Source organism: Cnephaeus nilssonii (genome assembly GCF_951640355.1).
Source record: "Cnephaeus nilssonii genome assembly, chromosome: 10".
In the NCBI taxonomy this organism is placed as follows: domain Eukaryota; kingdom Metazoa; phylum Chordata; class Mammalia; order Chiroptera; family Vespertilionidae; genus Cnephaeus; species Cnephaeus nilssonii.
This window is the reverse complement of record NC_137081.1, coordinates 80,839,408-80,861,789: the sequence shown is the minus strand read 5'-3', so window position 1 is coordinate 80,861,789 and position 22,382 is coordinate 80,839,408. Positions and strand designations below refer to the sequence as shown.

Below are 22,382 nucleotides of genomic sequence, written 5' to 3'. Positions count from 1 at the left end.
CCTTTGCTGTGAGGAGCTGTCTTGAGTGTTGTAGAATGCTTCATGGAATCCCCGATCTCTTCTCACTAGATTCCCTCAACTCCTTCTTTCCACCCATAACAATCAAGAATGTCTCTAAGTTGCCAAATGTCTCCTAGGGGCAAAAGTATCCACACTGAGAACATTGATCTGGAGAAAGAAACTATACTGTCATGTACACAGCAGCATGCATAAGTATATAGTTCCTGTGACTTCACTAGTTAATTAATATCTGTTACACTACTGAGACCAATCACTACTGGTTACTGACATATACCACTAAGTCCATATCTCTTAAAAAACAAACATTTTTTTTTCATTATTCTAGCAAGCATGTGAGGACACTTGGCCAGCCAGAAGTTTGTGAAAATCTTTCTTTATTTCAAAAGTTAAAAGGTGAAATTTTAGTTGCCTTTATCCAGCAATTCTTTTCTTGTGCTGCTGTAATTTTTTATAGGGCACCTATTTCCTCAAACATGAATCAGAATATAAGTTTCTTAATTTCATGATTGCACATAGAGTTGGATCTATCCTCCAACCCTCATATGCCAATGGCAGAATAAAAATAAATAAATTAAAATACTACAATGGCATACAAGGCAATTAATGCTATCTATATGTATGGTAAGGCAATAAATATTCCCTGGTTCTAGTCAAACCTATTATCGTGTAACAAATTACAAATAGATAGTTGGACAAAAAATTTTGTGACTAAAATTTTCCTTGGTATTCTTTGGTTACCATATATAAATTTCTTCTCTCTGTTTTAGGTTATTTATATAGCATGTTTTAAAAAGATTACTGATTTTCAGAATCAAAGAGATATAAAATTCTCAATTAGTTATCTCTTATTAGTGCATGAAATGTATTTTTTTAACCATTACAATGTTTAAGCACATGATTTGGACCCATGTTTCCAATTCCATTTTAATTTCAAAAAGTGATTTATTTGATAGAAGTATTTATGGCTCCTGGCCTTTTCTGTCAAGACAACAAGTGATATTCAATTTATTGACAGCAGAAAGAAGCCAGCTAATACTTGCGAAGCATGTTCCTCATTTTGTCATTATGAGTGAGCTTTTGTTTGAAATAGTTCTGGCTGTAAGAGATAACATTTCCAAACACTTAGAAAAGATTAAGAGCAATTCGGGGGCTATGTCACTTTTTAAATATAGTTCCCCTTCAAAAAGTTATTTACCCTTTAATTTCCTCCTTTATTAGAAATCCCACCTATGGTCAATCTCAAAGAATGCCTTAAGACAATTATTTCAGGAAAATGATTTACTTTTGTATCATTTTTACCAATTATGGCCATTATTGCTGTAGTCTGCTAACCATGACTACATAGTTAAAAGTACCTACTATTCATATTTAAAATAAGTTTAAGCAGGGAACTGACAATGTGGTGTTATCTTAAATTTTAAAATAAATATGGCAATCACATTTTAGCAAAATATGTCTTAATAACAGGCCAATCTGTTATCACATTTTTGTGAATAATGTGTTTATTGTTTCACTTGACTTGGCACACTTCTATTATAAAGCATTTTAGAGTAATCTGATCCAATTAATTATGATTATAATTAAAATAATGATAATTGCTCAATGAATAACCTGCAATCTGAATAAAATCCTTAAGCTCTGCTAAGAAATTTTGTCCCAAAAGAAAGGCCTTAGACAGAACATAAATCCAGGCATTAGCCTAATGTAAGGTTTACAAACACAACTGTATTTAATAATGCTATCTTGGAATTGGGAGGAAATGATCAAATGAATTCATCTCAGATCATCAGGAACCATGGTAATTTGTATTTTTGTTTGCAGTTTTGGGTTAACTGGCTGCAAATATCTAGATATATAAAAGGCTAAGTGTTCATCCTTCCCTCAGACCAGTAGCTATGATGCTCACTTACTACCAGGGGGCATACACTCAATGCAGGAGCTGCCAAGACGCGCACTGGTCATTTAAAAATAAATGGCACCAGGGAACTGACGCTGACAAAGCAACACTTGGCTTCCCCCAAGTGGGACACAGGCCCCGCCACCACCCTAGAGAGACACCCCACCAAATTGCACCAACACTGCCAAGACCCCTGGCACAAAATGTGGCCCACAGCCCAGCCCAGGCCAGCCCAGCCTGGAAACGGTGGCTGTGGGCACAGGGTATGATGGCGCATAGCAATGCCCAGTTTCCTCTCCCTAATGACCATCCTCCTTGGAGTTTCTTCAGCCCAGGAACCTGACTTGCTCAGATGCAAACATTTTACAGTTTAACTAAATGTTTATGAAGCGTTTTCACGTGCCTTATCTCATTTGATCCTCACAGAAGTCCTGGAGTAGGTAGATAGGAGACTCAGTAGAATCCTGATCATGAATTTGGTTGACACTTCTATTACTGAGAAAGGGCGAATAGCGATATTAAAATATTTCTTCTAATTAATTTCCTTTCAATGTACACGAATCCATGCACCAGGACACTAGTATGCCACACTTATCTGCCTACCCTTCCATTGAATTCTGACACCTATAGGACTTAAAAAATTGCTTAATTATCGGTGTTGTGAGATAAATGTCTCTAGGGAATCTATGGATCTTAGAAGATCAGTGAATAAGACTATTTGCTAAATATGACTTTGTGGTAATTCAGAGTCATAAACTACATAGAGGAGAGTAGAAAAAAATACCTTAAAAGGACTTAAAAAGACTGAACATACAGGTACAAAGATAAAATGGCATAAATCAGCACATGAAGAAAAGTACAATGTTATGAGGTAGGGGTGGTGCGAAGTCCCAATAATAAAACTGAGATAATAAAATAACCAGAAGTTTTGTTCTTGTTTCTTTTCTGATGTATCATAAATGCTAAGACAGAAAGGAATAAATGATGAAAAATAATACATAATGTGTGACCAGAGGGAAGTTCTCATTAGACTGTATAAGGGGAATGATCATTAAAGAACAGTCACGCCTGGCTAGCATGGCTCAGTGGTTGAGTGTCAACCTATTAACCAGGAGGTTACAGTTCTATTCTTGGTCAGGGCATATGCCCAGGTTGCAGGTTTGATCCCCAGTGTTGGGCTTGTAGGAGGCAGCTGATCAATGATTCTCTCTCATTATTTATGTTTCTATCTCTCTCTCCCTCTTTATTCCTCTCTGAAATCAATAAAAAATATATGTTAAAAAAGCAGTCACATAATATTCGGTGACCTACTGAGTGACTATAACTAACAAGTGGTTGGCCATTGGCAGCCTCTACTAACCCCCAAAGATGATATTTTATAATAAGGGGCACAAAATAAAAAAATGCTTTTAATTTTTTTCTCCAAACCAATTTTATGGGAAATCAATTCAGACTGACTTTAGTCAGCAAATAATTACTCTACCCTCTCATCATTACCAATTACTTCTTTCTACCTCTTGTTCAATCTCCTATTGAGGGCATTTTTCCCACCAATTTCAGCAACTTTCAATGATTCTTTTATCCTCCTCTCTAGTATCCCTGAGGTCTATGCAATTATGAAATATTGGATACTGCTGATATTGTTTATTGAAGTTTTTCATGAGGGTTCTTATCATATCCCATAAGGAAAATCATATTCTTAAAAAGTGAGCAAATGCTTTATACATACTCAGCATTCCACAAGTGCTATAAAGAATTGCATCCAAAATAGGTGTTCCTCTAATATCTATGAATAACCTTATTAGTTTAAAAATAAAAATGTCATTATTCTCTGTTAGTAATAACCCAATTGCTAAAGTACATTGAGTGGCCAGATTATTATGATCTCTGAACACATAGTAATCTGGCCACTCAGTGTATATCCTATATAATAAAAATCTAATATGCAAATTATCCCCTCGGCCAGGAGTTCGACCAATAGGCAGGCTGGCCAACTGCCCATGTCCCCTCCCCCTGGCCAGGCTGGCCGGACCCCACCCATGCACGAATTCATGCACCGGGCCTCTAATATATGTATATATATCCTGAGTGGCCAGTTTATTATGCATTCAGAGATCATAATAATCTGGCCACTCTGTAAATATCATGGCTGGTTTAAGTTAACCTAAAAAATATGTATCCATATAGTCACTTCATGATTTGCAAAGACAATTTTCACTTAATATATAAAAAAACACCAGAATGTTTCAGTTCATCTCTTCCATCTGGCCATCCTACAATACACATGAAGACTAAAGGTTGATTCCAAATGTACACATTAAAAAAAAAAGTAGCTCATGGTTCACTCATTACTTTAATTTGGTTAGGTTCTCTGAGGTCTTGCATGATATTTTGTCTAAATCATGATCTTATATAATAAGCAATATATTAAACCTTGAGTTACATAAAACAGTGAGCAAATAACTTTTAAGTGGTATTTGATGGCTAGATTTTGAACGTTTGCAACAGTTAATTCATTATCACTTACTCTACAGGTAATTATAGTTAAATATAACCTTAAGATGACTGAGTTTAAGAGAAAGGCAAAATTTATACTTCATTCTAAGAGTAAAATACATACATTCATTTATTTGAACACTGTTAAGCTAAACAATGATCCTGGAGTAGGAAAATGATATTGGTAGAATACTAAATTTTAAAAGTAAAACACATCAACTCCTACAGAAGGCCAGTTTTAGAAAGGCTGCCTTCTGCTTGAGTTGGAAAACCAATACAGAATTAGAAAGAATTCAAAAAGAAGGAAAAGTAGAGGGAGAAAAAGCTAATGATAACTTATTGGACTAGACATAAAAAAAAATCTTGGCATTTGTATGACTAATCTTACATAAAAATAATAAAAGAAATATTCATCGTAAGGAATCATTATTCCTGAAAATATTATTTACTAAAAAGGATAAATGGGAAGAAAATGAAGCAGAAGGTCACATGGGTATTTTCTATCAATCAATATACTGATTCTAATGGTATTCCAGCCCTAACTTTTCCCCTAAATGCTTTGAAAGTGATAGACCTTAAAAAAATAAAAATATGTATACCTAGAGAACATTCTAAACAATAATGAAATGCATACAGTAATTAAGTATTCATTACTTACAAAAGTTGTGTTTTCCAATAATAATGTGGTGGCATTTGTTTCTATATTCAGTTTAATGACATGTCCATTCTCGCTTTTATACAGCACATCTGTATCTGCAACAACAAAGATATTAACAATAGACTATCACATTGACTAGGTAATATAGTAACTGTGGAGGAGAAAATGTGCATCATTAACAGACACAGTAGAATGATCATTGGTAGCCTTTAATAACCTGAGCAGGTTTCTATAGTTGGCTCACGTTAATCCTCTTCAGTGATATGGAAGCCCACCTAGCATATGGCCTATTGTGCAATGAAACAAGGTTAGTGAGAGGGCCACTCACAATCCTGATTGAACAAATAAAAATTAATTAAAATATGGGCAATCGGCAGCCCATTCTGAGATGAGAGAGAAGGAACAATGAGAAGTGCCTGCAGTTTTCTATGCAGGCTGTTACTGATTAATGATCTAGTTAAACTTGCAGAAAGGGCTGCCAGTTAATCATAACTACACAATTCTGGGGCTACTGATATTGAACCAACCCCATGCAGGCTTTTTCATGCATCCAGTCTTACCACCGTCCAATTCCTATTCCAATCTTTTTCCTTTGGGTTGAAATGTTGTCTCTGGTATTTTATCTGGTTCAAGTGATCACAGATCAAAATCTTTGACGACAAGGCCTTTTTTTGTGCATATTTAAAAATGAAGATATTTTAAGCTATACTAATTACCTTCAAATGTTTATAATGTATGGGAAGATTTTCAATATATTTATTGTATTCATGTATTAAATTCTGACCAGTGTTTCCCCCTTTTAAAAGTCTTGAAAAAGGTTTCTGTACTTATAGGTTTACCAAGTATGTCAGTACAATGCAACTACCTTTATTTTAGATGCCAGTTAAAGACTGCACTAATAAAATTTACTAAACATCAGGATTATAAAACACAACAAACAAATATTTCTGAAACTGTTAGCATACCAATGAATCTACTTTGTCAACTTTAGAGGAAGGGTATCTTTATTTAAAATAATGATATTGGCCGAAACCGGTTTGGCTCAGTGGATAGAGTGTCGGCCCGTGGACTGAAAGGTCCCAGGTTCGATTCCGGTCAAGGGCATGTACCTTGGTTGCGGGCACATCCCCAGTAGGAGGTGTGCAAGAGGCAGCTGATCGATGTTTCTCTATCATCGATGTTTCTAACTCTCTATCCCTCTCTCTTCATCTCTGTGAAAAATCAATAAAATATATTAAATAAATAAATAAATAAATAAATAAAATAATGATATTGCTTCTGAACAGTTGCTGATTTTATATATTTTGGAGCCACATTCATCAGGAAATTAAATTATCATAGGAGTACATCAGACTAAATATACCAACCTAAGGGAAAACTGTCAGAAAGGATACTCACAAGCTAATATATATATATGGAAAGATACACAAAAGCAGTCTTGAGTATTTCTTTTTAATAATAATAATACCTTTCTAGTTTACCCACTAACCTTTCCTATGGTATTAAACATCCCAAACCCCCTGGAAGAAAGGCAGTATTGAAGAGGATTTAGTCCACTATTCATAACGAATGAAGGTATGTAAGTTACAACCACTCAGATCCTGAATGTGTCATCTGTATAATGGTAAGCAAGTACTGCATGCAGGGTGATGAGCATTGTATAGAAATGTCTGACACTTTGTTTTTTTCTTTTATTTATTTTTTTATTTTTTAAACACAAAGAGGGCTTCACTTTTTTATTATTTTTTATTTTTTAATATATTTTATTGATTTTTAACAGAGAGGAGGGGAGAGGGAGACAGAGTTAGAAACATCGATGAGAGAGAAACATCGATCAGCTGCCTCCTACACACCCCCTACTGGGGATGTGCCCACAACCAAGTTACATGCCCCTGACCACAATCAAACCTGCGACCCCTCAGTCCACAGGCTGATGCTCTATCCACTGAGCCAAACCGATTAGGGTTGACACTTTGGCAAAGCAAGATTTTCTGACCTGTTTTCCAGTTATTTCAATATTATAAATTGTAACACCTACAAATCACATGATGAGAAGCAATCAATATTATAGGAAATAAGGCTTGTTTTTCTTTTTTGTCTGTGTTTCATTCAGAAGACTGAGTGGTCAATATGACTCTCCTATTAGAGTCAAGGATGGCACAGAGAGCCAGTAGTTCTTTTTGACCTTATTCACATAGGGTCAGTGGTATGTTGGACCTATGGCCTGGGGAAGAAGGGAAAATAAATGGTGATTTAAAAGAGAAGGAAGATAGACATAAATGTTTTGAAGTTATTTTTGGAGGCAGACTGCACAGACTGCAAGATAGTTCTACGTGATCTTTAAAATAAGACCTTGCAAACATTAATAAAACAGGGAAATAAAATAAGGCATTGCATCACCTTCTGAACCTTTGTTGTTAGCTATAAGTAAATTGGGTTACTTTTATCATTAACTTCACCTGTTTTCCTTTTCTTATGATGTTGACCAAATAACAGGTTTACACACAAAATACATATTTATATTCTTCTCTATCTTTCCTTTGTTTTCTATCCCAAAATTATGATCACAACCTAAAGGCAACAATAATCACCTCTGTTACTTGGTCTTGTCAGCTGTCTCAATTAATGATTAAATCAACAGTCCAAGTCCAACCAATCTCTTCTGTTATTTTTCTTGATATTCTCAATTCTGTATAATTTATTTATATTCATTAACATTATAGATTAGCAAGAAGAGACAAAGTGCATGCCTTAACAAGTCATCATTATAATAATTTTACAATTAATTAAGAGGAAAAGGATTCCCCCCTTCTACATGGAGATAAATATAGCACAAAGTCGGTTGATGGGTGATTTTCCTCCCAGGGGATGAGTACACTGCAAAATTCTAAATAGGGATGAAGTGCGTGGGCTCAGGGAGAAAGAGGAGCTTAGAGAGCAATTTTAGTGTGAAGGTGGCTCTTCTCCAATAGAAGAGATAGAGCAACACGTGGCCTCGGAGTCTCTCATAGAAAGAGAAAACCCCAGGCAGGCGAGAGGTTGTATAGGAGGCAGAATAAGGAAAATCAGTTTTTATTTTCTTTAGAACCAAACTAGAAGTGAGTGAAGCTTGTTTGAAAAGATAAAAACGTTACCTTAACATTTTTTAAAGTAAAGTTTGTTAGGTAATTATTTAGACTTGAACAGATCTACAGGATTTGAGATTGTACAAATGCCTCTAGCTCTTCCCTCCTGAGAATAATACTGTCAATGTTGTAGCAGCGGGATAATTTTTTTTTTAAATTCAAGGGTAACTATCTAGCTAAATATTTAATTCAGATTTCTGCCTAAATTATTTTAAAAGTATCTAAGATCTGCCATAATTAATTCTTCTTATTTTTTTCTGGTCTTAAAAAATCTGGTCTACTGGGTCTCATATTTATCCTACTTTCCTATTTGATTTATAATCACTAGTGAAGTCTCACAGTTTTGTAACTCCCATTACTGCACTTAATCCCTTTAGGGAACCATATTTCAAAACTGTCATCTCATATTTTGTTTAATATTAGGTAATGAAATTTGAGTGAACCAGATCAAGGAGTAAAGTACATTAACACAGGAAGATAAGGTAGGTGTACTTAAAATATTTTTCACACACAGTATTATGCATGTCTATACAGTATCTTGATTAAATAAATGATCTTCCTTTTCAGCTCAATGAAAGTTAAGAGTCAATGAGCCAATTATCCTAAATACATATTCAATCCAGTTAGTTTTTTTTCCCTTCTTAATGAAAAGGTATGAAAGATGTAATCCTTGTCTGGCCTCTCCATCCCTGGCTCCAAGAATGCATTTTTGGTGTCTGTTCTCCACATTACTGTCATTTCTGTCCCATCCATTTTCCCTATCTGTCTAACAAAAAATAAAATAATGGTATATCCTAGTTTAATATCTTTCAAGTAAAAGCAACCATTTAATTTACACCTCTTCCACACAAGGTGGCCAGTAAAACACTTCGTGTTGCATCCCCCCATGCATCCACCTCAACTGTCAGGACCAAGAACCAAAGCTGATTTTACTTTTAGTTCTTGAATACTCTTGCCCATGAGGCTGCAAATCAGTACATAAATGCAATTTTTTCTTCTGAAAGTTAATTTAGCTGCACATATGTTTCTAAAACTGAGAAAATTTCTTAATAATAAAACTGTTTACTTAATACTCACTTCAAGATCCTTCCCTCTCTGTGTTCACCAATCCTAAACTATTACATCCAGATTCTCATTGAAATACCTGTCTTAACCAGCAATACACATTATCTCCCCCCAATCCTGCCACCCCCTTCTTCTGCACATTCTAAAAAGTCAAATTATTGTTCTCCCTGATTGCATTGGGTAATAAACTTAGCTTTTCTTCATAGGTTATTTTGGAGGTCTTCTGGGAAATTGCAGTTGACAACATTTATCTCCTATGTATATCAATAAAAAGTCACCTTCTTGGTTATTGTTGATGTATTTGATAATGTAAGTATGTATTTAATTTTGATACAATATGCTTTTTAAAAAAAATATATTTTATTGATTTTAGAGAGAGAGAAAGGGGGAGGGAGAGAGAGATAGAAATAGTGATGAGAGAGAAACATCAATCCCCTGACTCCTGCATGCTCCCTACTTGGGATGTAGCCCCCTACCCAGGCATGTACCCTGACCTGAAATCAAACCAGGACCTCTTAGTGCCTGGGATGATGCTCAGCCAACTGAGCCACACTGGATAAGGCTGACATAATTTGCTTTTAATGTTTCAAAATTAAACCTGTCATCTAACTGTCTATCTATCATCAATCATCTACCTACACAGAGTTTTCAAAAAGTGGGGAAAAATAATTATTGGAGAAATTTTAATCCATATATGATCTTCATCTTTTTAAAAACTTATTTTTGTTATATATAAAATAAAAATTCTATAACATCATTTTAAAATTTATACTCAGACCAAAAGCTGAGTATTTTTTAATTTTTTTAAATATATTTTTATAGATTTCAGAGAGGAAGGAAGGAAGAGAGATAGAAACATCAATGATGAGAGAGAATTATTGATTGGCTTTCTCCTGCACACCCCGCACTGTGGATTGAGCCTGCAACCCGGGCATGTGCCCTGACTGGAAATGAAACCATGACCTTCTGGTTCATAGGTCCACACTCAACCACTGAGCCATGCCTGCTGGGCATTGAGTATTTTTTTTTTCAAATATATTTTATTGATTTTTTACAGAGAGCTAGAAACATCGATGAGAGAGAGAATCATCGACCAGCTGCCTCCTGCACACCCCCTACCAGGGATGTGCCCGCAGCCAATGTATATGCCCTTGACTGGAATCGAACCTGGGACCTTTCAGTCCGCAGACCGACGCTCTATCTATTGAGCCAAACCGGTTTCGGTGGGTATTTTTTTTTTAAAGAGTAAAACAAAATAATGAAATATTTATCACAGTAAATGCTCTAATAAATTTAGGAAGGATTTGTTAAATAACAAGTTAATATTTTATAATTAATTTAAAATTCAAAATCTATAATTTTGAGCTAATCATAATTGAAATGTAGCTGGCCCCTCAATCGTCTCTCTTAAAACACGGCTCACAACTATGGGAAAGTTGCCTCACCTTTTAAAGAGAAACAAGCTCCATACATTTACCTGATAAAATTGAGGCCATCAGAAATGGCTTTATTGTTTTTTCTTCTACCTCCAAATCTTGCTCCATACACACTCTTCTTTCTCCCCAGACTTCTGGAAAGATGTGACCTTTCTCCTTAGCTAAACAAAAAGCTGTTGTGTAACCAAATCAATATGCTCCAAGCACTTAAATATTTTTTATTTCCGTTACCCCTTGTCAACTAATTGTAATTTTCATCATGTATATATTTCTTCACAATAATAATAACAACAATGATAATTACCTTCATTTTGCTCTTTTGCTCTCTCCCAGGCTTTTGTCCTTTCACAATAAGCCCCAATAAACCTTTTGTGTATGGGTTTTTTGCCGTATTCTGTGTGTCTGCTGTACATGTTATTCTCCATATCCCCTTGCAGTACAACTTCAGTCCTCATTCTCCTGAAATTGCAAACTTCATCCCTGACCTGCAATAGCTGAATCCATTGTGCACTTCCTCCACATTTAACCCCCCTCACCCGACTTCACAGTGTGTGACAATGATGAACAGAAGGGTTTTTAAATCCTTGCCTCTTGTCTTTGAGCCATTACTTTGCCCTGGAATTCTTCCTTCAACAATCTCTGTATTCCACCCCTCCAATCGCTATCTAAACAAAGACATCCCTCAAAGCTCAGTTCTGAGCTTTATTTTATTTCCAGCCACTATTCTCTGAGTGATCCTTTCTATTCAGACCTTTCTTTCATATTGATTTTAAACTTTCAACTCAAGTTTGACCTCTCCCATATGCCAGTTTTAAATTTCCAGTTCTATGCTAGATCACATAAATGTCTTGCAGATACATAAAACTCAGTAGATTAAAATTAAACTCCTATATTTTTGGATACACCCTCCCTCAAAGTTTTATTTCACCTTCTCTATCTCTTCATCTCCTATATTAATATGGTTATACTCTCCCTTGGAAGATTTAGGGTTTCTAAAATTTATTTTTTAAATCTTTTAATCCTCACTTGAAGATATGCTTTATTGATTTTAGAGAGATGAGAAGAGAGAGAGAGAGAGAGAGAGAGAGAGAGAGAGAGAGAGAGAGAGAAACAATGCATGAGAGAAACATTGATCAGTTGTCTCCTGTAACCTGGGTATGTGCCCTGATCAAGAATCAAATGTATGGGACAATGCTCCAACCAACTAAGCCACACCAGCCAGGGCAATTTTATCCCTCCCTCCCTTCCTTCTTCCTTTCTTTCTTCCTCCCTCCCTCCCTTTCTTCCTTCCTTCCTCCCTCCCTCCCTCCCTCCCTCCCTCTCTCTCTCTCTCTCTCTCTCTCTCTCTCTCTCTCTGTCTCTCTTTCTCTCTTTCTTTCTTTCTTTCTTTCTTTCTTTCTTTCTTTCTTTCTTTCTTTCTTTCTTTCTTTCTTTCTTTCTTTCTTCTTTCTTTCCCCTTCCTTCCTTCCTTCCTTCCTTCCTTCCTTCCTTCCTTCCTTCCTTCCTTCCTTCCTTCCTTCCTTCCTTCCTTCCTTCTCTCATGTTTGCTATGCCTCTAGATAATTCTCATCACATAGCTTAACATTCGTTGTAATATTTTGTATTCACTCATATGCTCCAGAGACACATGGAGCCCAAATAATAAACTATAAAAATTAAAGGCTATCACTTAGGTTACTCATTTGTGACTTCAACATATATTTCCATAGTTATTAAATAGCCCAGATCGTCTGTTGTTCACAGTTGTCCACATATCTCCTACTTCACTCCCACTCAGTTTTGCTTATGACACCCTCTAATAAATGTGCAGTTCATATCCAGACTTTAATATTTTTTAAAGCATTGTTAAAATTAAATTCCCCCAACATTCCAAAGTTATCACTCGATCTCCCTCTTTTCTGAACTCTTATAGCAGTCATTTAATATTTAGTCATATAACTCCTTTAAAAAATTCTTACTATTTTTATTAATTTTCATGTGTTTGTTGTGGGTTTTCATTGACTTTATAAAGTCAGGAAAGGGCCTGTTTCTTGTTCTTTTCAGAACTGAAACTATTCTCATCCACACATCTTATTGTCTACATTAATATGAGCTTACTATTCAATTGTCTGAAATAATATGATTTTAATACTCCAGGAAATTCTTGGCAGGGAAATGAGGTTGCAATAACATCAGTGTTTTTGTTTTTGTTGTTGTTGTTGTTTGTTTGTTTTCAGGAACTTCCCAAAAACTCATTTATTTGAAAAATGGACTACTTCACTAATGTTAACTAAAGTAAATATGTCGTTCTCTAAGATCAATACAAAGCTCAACCAAATCACTGTTCACTATTCAAAAGCCTCTCCCAAACCTTCACCTCACTAAATTCACTAATCCTTACTTCTTACAACACAAACTTCACCCAATCCTGATCAACACTGCTTATTAAAATACCTGTCAAACTAGATCCAAAAAACATCTGTGATATCCTGCACCACAGGGAGCAATAAACTCAGGTGTGCTTTATCATGTTTGACAGGTGATTTGGTTGGTATTTTTGGGGAACCAGCATTCAGCAGTTTGAGGAAGGATCCCAACAAATAATTTTCTTAAGTCTTTTCACTATATTTATCAGTTATATTCATTCTGTTCACTGTTATAATTTAATTTAAAAATACCTTTAGCACTACTGACAAAGACTCCCTCCTTAATTAAAATTTAGTCAAGTTCCTCTGATCCCTCTTCTAGACTACTTCTGGACCTTGATATGCCTTTAGCAAGGATCTACTAAGTCAGTCTAGTAAGTATCCCCCTACCCTTAACATGTCTGTCGTCTTAATAATTTACCAGCCACTGTTCCCTTCATTCTGCTTCTTGGCTATGAATCCCAGGAATGTTTGCTGTATTCAGAGTTGAGTTCAGTCTTTCGCCCCTTATTGCAATAGTCTTCCCTCTATTGCAACAGTCTTTTTATAAAATATAGTTTTATTGATTTCAGAGAGGAAGGGAGAGGGGGAGAGAGAGCAAAACATCAATGATGAGAATAATTGACCAGCAGCAGCCTCCTGCACATCCCACACTGGGGATCTAGCTCACAAACCAGGTATATGCCCTGATTGGGATTCCAATTGTGACCTCCTGGTTCATAGGTTGATGCTCAACCACTGAGCCATGCTGGCTGGGCTATTGTAACAGTCTTAAATGAAGGCTTCCTTACTATTTCAACTAGTGTCAGAATAATTTTTATCAAAAACAATCTTGCAATTCTAAATTTAGGTAAAGTAGTTTCATTATATCCTAAAATTAAAGTACATATTATAAGCAAATATATTAATCGAATTAATATAAATAATATACATTTATAATATAAGACATTTGATATAATTTAACAATGTATATTAATTAAATATAACTATATATTTAATTATTAATTAAATATAATTATACACTAGTGGTCCGGTGCATGAAATTTGTGCATGAAGGGGTGGGGGTTCCCTCAGCCCAGCCTGCACCCTCTCCAATCAGAGACCCACAGGGATTGGGCATAAACCGGCAGTGGGACATCCCCCCTGCAATCTGGGACCGCTGGCTCCTAACCAATCACCTGCCTGCCTGCCTGATCGCCCCTAACTGCTTCTGCCTGCCTGCCTGATCACCCCCAACTGCCCTCCTCTGCTGGCCTGATCATGCCCCCAACGGCCCTCCCCTGCTGGCCTGATCTCTCTCCCAACTGCCCGCCTCTGCTGGCCAATTTGGTTCTGATTAGTCAGCTTTTATGCCAGTCAGTGTCAAAAGCTCTGCCTCCTAGGCAGCCATTGGTTCCTCACACTTCACTCAGATTTGGTTCTGATTGGTCAGTTTCTCTGCCAGTCAGCGTCAAAAGCTCTGCCTCTTAGGCAGCCATTGGTTCCTTACACTTCACCCAGATTTGGTTTTGTCTGGTCGGTTTCTATGCCAGTTAGCATCTCTGGGCTTATCAATGGGGCCTGATCAGAAAGTTGGGGCTGATCAGCAGCCCTGGTGCAGGCCTGAAGATAAATGGATGCGTGGCTGCTGGACAGACTGGGAGAGAAAGAGAGAGGCAAGTCCTGATCAAAAGCTGCCACAGAGGCAACTGATCAGTCCCTGCTTCTCTCTTCAGGCCTCTCTCTGGCCCTGATTCGAAGCCCCCTCAGCAGTCAGTTTTGGGGCATGGCGCCTGCAGTGGAAGCAGTCAGCGCTGGGTTGCCATGGCAACCCAGCACTGACTGCAGGTCTGACTTCTGGTTGGTAGAGCCTCTGTGGTTACCTGACGTTATGACCCAGGATTTTTATATATTAGGATATGTAGACAGATAGAGAGAGAGAGGAGAGTTAGTTTAGTATGCTAGACCAGGATTAGACAAACTCTGGCTATGGCTGTTGTCCAAATTCATGCCCACCAAATTTGGCCCATAGTCACATTTATTCATTTTCATATGTCTATGGCTGTTCTTGCATGACAATGGCAGATTAGAGTAGTTGCATCAGAGACTCTATGGCTCACAAAGCCTAAAAATACTTACTGTCTGGTCCTTTAAAGAAAAAGTTCACTGACCGTGTGTTAATTATTAATCATTTGCCTCAGTCAAGAACATATTTTTTACTTACTATACTTATGTTAGTCATGTCATTGTAGTGTCAGTAGAAGAATATTCTTTTATATCCAAAATATCCATGTACTCTAAGAGTTTTTATTTTCCAACCGGGTATGAGAAATATATTTGCCTTAAAATGATTTGAATTCCTGATAAATATTATAAAGGTAGGTGTACAAAATAAATTCACTTTTTTTGCAAAAATGTAACCCAGATTAAAGGCCATCTTCATTTCAAAGTCATCATAATTGTAAGTAATCAACATTAATTCATAGGGAAGTGTCAATCCTGTGAATAGCACTTCCTATGATAAAGAGCCCTTTTTAGGCTTAATAATGACTCAATTGATGGCCACTCAGCTCAATGATTTTTTTTTTATTTGTAGCTAAAATGTAAATGGCAGCAATTTTCACTTGATCATTTCATTCTTCACATTATTTTTGAAATAAAAGTTCACATAAGAGGAAAATAAACGCCCCCTCTTGAGAATGTCAAATATCTCTTCTCACCATGTTTGTTTGCACAGAGTAGCAGAAGTACCACTTATAACTGGTTTTAAACTTTCTTCATTTGAAACCTTCAGAAGTCAGTAGGGCTTTACTAAAAGCTGTCTTAACTTCCGATGCATATACACAACCATCTCTACTTGAGTGGTCCAATCCATTGAAGTCAGCAGACAAAGGGAAGATACAAACAGATCCTTACCGTCTCTTCACTGAATATCTCACATAAAATGAACATAAACTTTGGTTGAGTTTCCATGATCCTAAAGGCATAAAAGCCTTCACTACAGAGACATGCAGAGAACAGAGCTTATTTTAAAATAACATGTAAACTGCAATATACAGAGAATAAAATTGAGGCTAGGTAAATACCTAAATCACTCCTCTCTCCTTTAATTTTGTTTTCATTTTGGTCAGAAAAAACCTTGTCAGTATTTTTTTTTCTTCATTCTGAAAAGATTCACCGGGCTAATCTCAACCTCCAAGAAGATGGCACGTGACCAGGAATCCTTTACGAGATGAGAGTTTTGTTTGTTTGTTTGTTTTGGGCTTCTACTCCTGTAAGACACCTCACTGGATATGAATATACTGTTTGGCTGTCACCATACTGCCCCATGGTGATTTGTCTGTTGCTATGAGTAATAAACTCTCTCTGTCTCTGATTTACAGGCTACATTTATATATACTAGTATGTTGGTTTGCAAGCAAGTGAAAGCTCAGATTCTTCATAACTACTCACTTAAAAGCTATCCTTCTTCCTTTTTCTACATCTCTTTTTCTCTCAAGGTTTTAACTTGAACATTCATTTCTACATCACTAATCAAATGGTCTCAAAGTTCATAGTGACATTTCATTAACTTAATTATAGGTCAAATAATCTTTAATCAGACTTGGAAATTAGAAACTCAAAACAAACAGTAACTCATCACATCCAATTTGTGCTTTCATGCCGCATCCCTGACTACCACTTAGAGCTCTGAATTTCACTATTTAAATACCTATATGTGTAGACTTAACTATTAATCACTTAGCTATTTTGTTACCCTCTTTGGGATCTTCCTGGGCAGTCCAAGCAATTTATTTAGTAAATTTCCATTAACTATGGACAATGTCACACTAACAAACATATTTACTCTCCGATATCTTTGATAAGGCCATGACCTTCGATGAACATAATGATACCATTGTAATTATCCTAGTTATTAATAATAGGAAAGGAGCAAAGGGAAGGTCAAATATTATAGGCATGTCATTTGTGCAGCTTTGCCAGGAAGCTGATGTGTAACACCCAGCAGGGTGCTACTGCACTATTCCCCACAGATCACTGGAGGAAGGTACTGGACAGGGGGAGAATAGACACATGCCTAGTAGTCTGGAAGAAATAGGGAAGATACTTGTCTGCTCAGTTACACCTGGGAACATGTCATTGGGAGATTAGGCGTGGCCACTGTAAGCACAGGAATATTTGAGATACTTAAGTCCCTAAACAAAGAAATTCACTCTCTTGGTGCTTTTGGTGGGCACTCTTGGTTTGCTCTTAGTCTCTCTTGGTTCCTCTTTTTTTTTTAATATATATGTTTTATTGATTTTTTACAGAGAGGGAGGGAGAGGGAGAGAGAGAAACATCGATGAGAGAGAAACATCTATTAGCTGCCTCCTGCACACTCCCTATTGGGGATGTGCCCACAACCAAGGTACATGCCCTTGACCGGAATCAAACCTGGGACCCTTGAGCACGCAGGCCATCGCTCTATCCACTGAGCCAAACCGGTTAGGACTCACTTGGTTCCTCTTGGTTGACTTCTGGCTTTTGGGACTCTCACGCTCTTACATTTGCCCACATACAATGGACTAGTGCAGTGGTTGGCAAACCGCGGCTCGCGAGCCACATGCGGCTCTTTGGCCCCTTGAGTGTGGCTCTTCCCCAAAATACCACGGCCTGGGTGAGTCTATTTAGAAGAACTGGCATTAGAAGAAGTTTAAGTTTAAAAAATTTGGCTCTCAAAAGAAATTTCAATCGTTGTATTGTTGATATTTGGCTCTGTTGACTAATGAGTTTGCCGACCACTGGACTAGTGGATTGCAACTAGCCTAATGCTAAACTGGATCCAGTTCCAACACGGAATGGATACTCTAGACACTGGCATTGCTTTTAGCTCTACTGAATTCCCAGCTGTACTTCTTCCAGGACTGGATTAAGGGAAATGGGAGTTTGGAAATCCAAGGATGCAATTCCACACAAACAAAATCACTCATCATACCTTTTGAGTCTCAGAAAATTATTTTTCTTGAGATATTATAAAGACCCCACCCCCAGCACTCAGTGGGTAAATGGACACCCCACTTCCACTGATAAAAATAGAAGTGTATATATCTTTGCAAATACATGTTTTCAAATTTTGGGGATAGATACTCAGATGAGGGGCTACTGGTTTATATGGTTAATTTATTCTTAATTTTTTGAGGAACCTCCATAATATTTACTATAGTGGCTGTACCAGTTTACATCTCCACCATTGATGAACTAACAGCTCTGAGGTAAAATCTTATTGTACTTTTGATTGTATTTTCCTAGTAGCTAGTTCATTACAACATTATTCACAATGGCCAAGACATAGAAACAACTGAAGAGTCCTTTGTTAGATTATTAGGTAAAGAAGATGTGGTACATATAATGAAATATTACTACTCAGTCATAAGAAAAGATGAAATACTTCCATTTGCAACAACATGGATAGATCTTAAGAATATAATGCTATTGTCAGTGGAAAGCAGGCTCTTCCATGGGATTGCGAGAAAAGCATTTCATGGACTCATGCCTGGAAGATTGTGGTGTGGCAAGGTTCATTTGGGAAGGCTGCCACTGGGTTTTCAATTTCCCATCTCCTTCCTTCCATACCACTATGGAAAAAGTCCAACCTTGTCTTCATCAAGGTAAAAACAAATGCCAGTGTCCAGAGTTTCTGCTTCACATTAAAGCTTAGTCCTCTGGAGCCTGTGAGGTCTACTGTAGGCTCCAGGTCGCCTAGACCTGCAAGGCTGTATGTATGAAAGAGTCTGCTTGAATGAAAGGGCTAGTGTGTTACCAGGTGAGCTAGAAAGAGAATAAAAAGGCTTTGTTCTCTTGGAGCTATAACCAGGAGCTTTTTCAAAACAAATAGTTTCCCAAATGTTCACAGGCTTCTCATGGGTCCACTCCTGATCAATGATCCCTTTCTCAGGTGAGATTGACAGGCCTATATGGTCAAGCACCTCCTCCTGCACCATTTTGACTTCTACTGTGCATATCCTTTTCTCCCAGGCTCCCCAGACAATCCAGCACTGGAGGGTGGGCTGCTCCTTACATGGAGGGGGGGAGGAGGGATGTTAACCCCCTTGGAGGGGCAATGCTGTAGCTTCCTGATGAAACAACATGCTCAGTTTCTGATTCCCTTTGCTTTCTTCCTAATACACAGCTACCTATGGTGATGATGCTAAGCAAAATAAGTCAGACAGAAAAGTTACGAACCATATGATTTCACTCAGATGTGGAATATAAAACTGAAAGTAACAAATGAACAAACAAGACAAAAAACAAAAATTCATAGACACAGACAGCAGGATGGTGGTTACCAGAAAGAAGGGAGCTGGAGGATAATAAAGGGAAGGGGGTGTCAAATATATAGTGACAGGTGAAGATTTGACTTTGATTTGTAAACACACAATGTGATATACAGATGATGTATCACAGAATTGAATAGTTAAAACCTATATAATTTTATTAACTTAAGTCACTTCAATAAATTTAATAAAAAGCTAAAAAGAATAGAAATAAATGCAATTCTTGCCATTGGTTCAATGGACAGGTGAATCCATGATCTTTATCTATCTAATGCCAGTTCATCTGAGACATATTTTCTTATGAAAATGTTCTTCTAGTTATGCTTAATATTTAGCACACTCAAGATGACAAAAAGAAAAAACATGGGATGAAAGATAGTATGTTTCTGTTTTTTTTCTGATTATAAATTAATATATATCCTCATTAAAAAATTGTATAATGCCAACATACTAGGAAAATAACTGCAAATTTTAATGTGTTTTCTTATAAAGCACACAGTTGAGATCTCAAAGGGTATCTTGACTTGCATCCATTTTTCTTCTCTCATAGTATAGATTAGGGATACTCCTTCATTAAAAACTATCCATTGATGTCCTAGCCAGTTTTGCTCAGTGCATAGAGCGTCAGCCTGTGGACTGAAAGGTCCCAGGTTCAATTCCAGTCAAGGGCACATGCCAGGGTTGCATGCAAGATGCAGCCAATCAATGATCTCTCGCATCATTGATGTTTCTATCTTTCTCTCCCTCTCCCTTTCTCTCAGAAATCAATAAAAATATATTTAGAAAAAAATCCATTGGTTATTTAAAATGCCTAACACTTTCAGCCCAAAGTGATATTATAGAAAGAAAAATAAGTTGAAACATGACAATTAGAAATGCAGATGTTGTAGCCCTGAACATAGTTTCAGAAAGTAGCACTGAGGAATTTTTTAGTCTGATGAACTAATTCACACATTGAAAGAACAGATGGTGTGACTCTTCCAATGCATAATGGCACACCTTTATCAATTTCTGTGTTTTTCAATTAAATCTCTAGAGACTAAATTGATCACTACACTCCAAGAAGTATATAATTGAACCATAAGGTAAGACTCAATTGAATTGAAAATTGGCTTGGTTGAAAAAAATACGTGTTGCATTTATTTAAACAGAAAAAAACACTAAAAAAAGTGACAAAAGGAATGCTTAAAAATCCACATACTCAAAGACAATTAGACTTTGAGGTAAATAATAGAAAAATAAAATAGATTAAAGTACTTATAAGATGATTATTAGTATCAGAAATATGTAGTTAGTTCGATGGGTAAGTATAGTGGAAAAGAGGCAATAACTTTGAGCAATAGGTTTTTGTTTTTGAATTTGGATGAAATTGTTTCTCAAGCATATACAGGGGTTGTTTTTTTTAAGTGTTAAAGTTCAGAAGAAAAACAGTTGTATAATGGGTGTATTCATATCTTTCATACGATTTAACTTATTTATCTATAAACTAGAGGCACAGTGCACAGATTCATGCACCAGTGGGGTCCCTCTGCCTGGCCTGCACACTCTTGCAATCTGGGACCCCTCAAGGGAAATCAGATAGACAATTTCGGCCCCACCCCCTCAGGCCCAATTCACATAGGAGGGAGCCTGATACAGACAGGAGGGAGCCCGATCCTGTGCATTGAGCATCTGTCTCCTGGTGGTCAGTGTGCATCATAGCGACTGGTCGACCGGCCATTCAGTCATTTGGTCATTTAGGCATATATATATATATATATATATATATATATATATATATATATATACACACACACACACACACACATACATATTTATATACACACATACATATGTTTACATATATAACTATTACACAAATTGATTATCTGAGAAGATTGATTAGATAAGGATGCATGGATAAGTCATTGTTACCATTTTCTTTTGAAAAAAATATTTTTATTGACTTCAGAGAGGAAGGGAGACAGAGAGAGAGAGAAACATCAATGATGAGAGAGAATCATTGGCTGCCTCCTGCATGCCCCCAAAAGGAGATACAGCCCACAGCCTGGGCATGTGCCCTTGACCAGAATCGAACCCGGGACCCTTCAGTCCACAGGCCAACTCTCTATCCACTGAGCCAAACCAGCTAGGGCACAGTTTTCTATTTCAGAGTAGGAGGTGGAAAAAAGGAAAATATCATTTCTGTTTCAAGTATCAGAAGCCCCAACTCAAATGGATTTAACCCAAAAAAGTATTGTAGCGTACATCTGGCTTCAGGTGCGACTTAATGCAGGGACTCAAATGAAGTAATAGGGGCATGTGTAACATCTCATAGTTGTATTTTTTATGGCTCCATTCAGACACACGTTCCCATCACAGTCAGAAGATGACTATAGCACCTAGAAACCTTGTATCTTCTCACTTTTAAGCCCAACAGGAAAAATTAAGATTATCTTCCCAGGATTATCAAAGATTCATTGCTCCCATTGGTTTTGCTTGGTCTAGACAAGCATTCTTACCCTGGATATTAGGGATATGCAATGTAGTAACAGGCACCGAACTAAATCTCAAGCCAACTTCTATTGAGGACTAGTAATGTATTGATTTTTTAAGAAAGTTTATTTTGTAAATACCAGAAAAGTGTCAAGATTGTCTAGTGAAATAGATATTAGATCTATTATACAATTTTTGGGCATTGATGTTGATTAATTTCACATATGGTGCTATTTACAAAAAAATAATGCCTCTCCAAGCTTACCGTAAATTAGCATTTCATCATGTAGTAACATGAGGCATATCTAATTATAAGTGTGTGTTTGCATATATTCATGTGCCTGTCTGTATATGTGTGCATGTAAATGGGTACTTGGTAGCAGAAGAATGGGTCCGTACAAGAAAATATAATTTAGCAATTATTAAAATTATGGAACAATTTTCTAGTTTGTCTGGGGTCCTGACTTATTACCAAGCAATGCTTCCCCCAGAGAAAAATGATTTGCCTGAA

At 36.8% G+C, this 22,382-nt stretch overlaps 1 protein-coding gene across 1 annotated transcript in view; it reads right to left on the bottom strand.

Annotated features, from left to right (window-relative positions):
* DPP10 (dipeptidyl peptidase like 10) overlaps positions 1–22,382 on the bottom strand; it is a gene marked incomplete at both ends in the record, with an annotated part of 660,265 nt that overhangs the window by 341,379 nt on the left and 296,504 nt on the right. Inside the window, one exon of the mRNA XM_079782730.1 lies at positions 5,073–5,167. Coding sequence (XP_079638856.1) covers positions 5,073–5,167 — 95 coding nt within the window. The remainder of the gene's footprint in view (positions 1–5,072; positions 5,168–22,382) is intronic.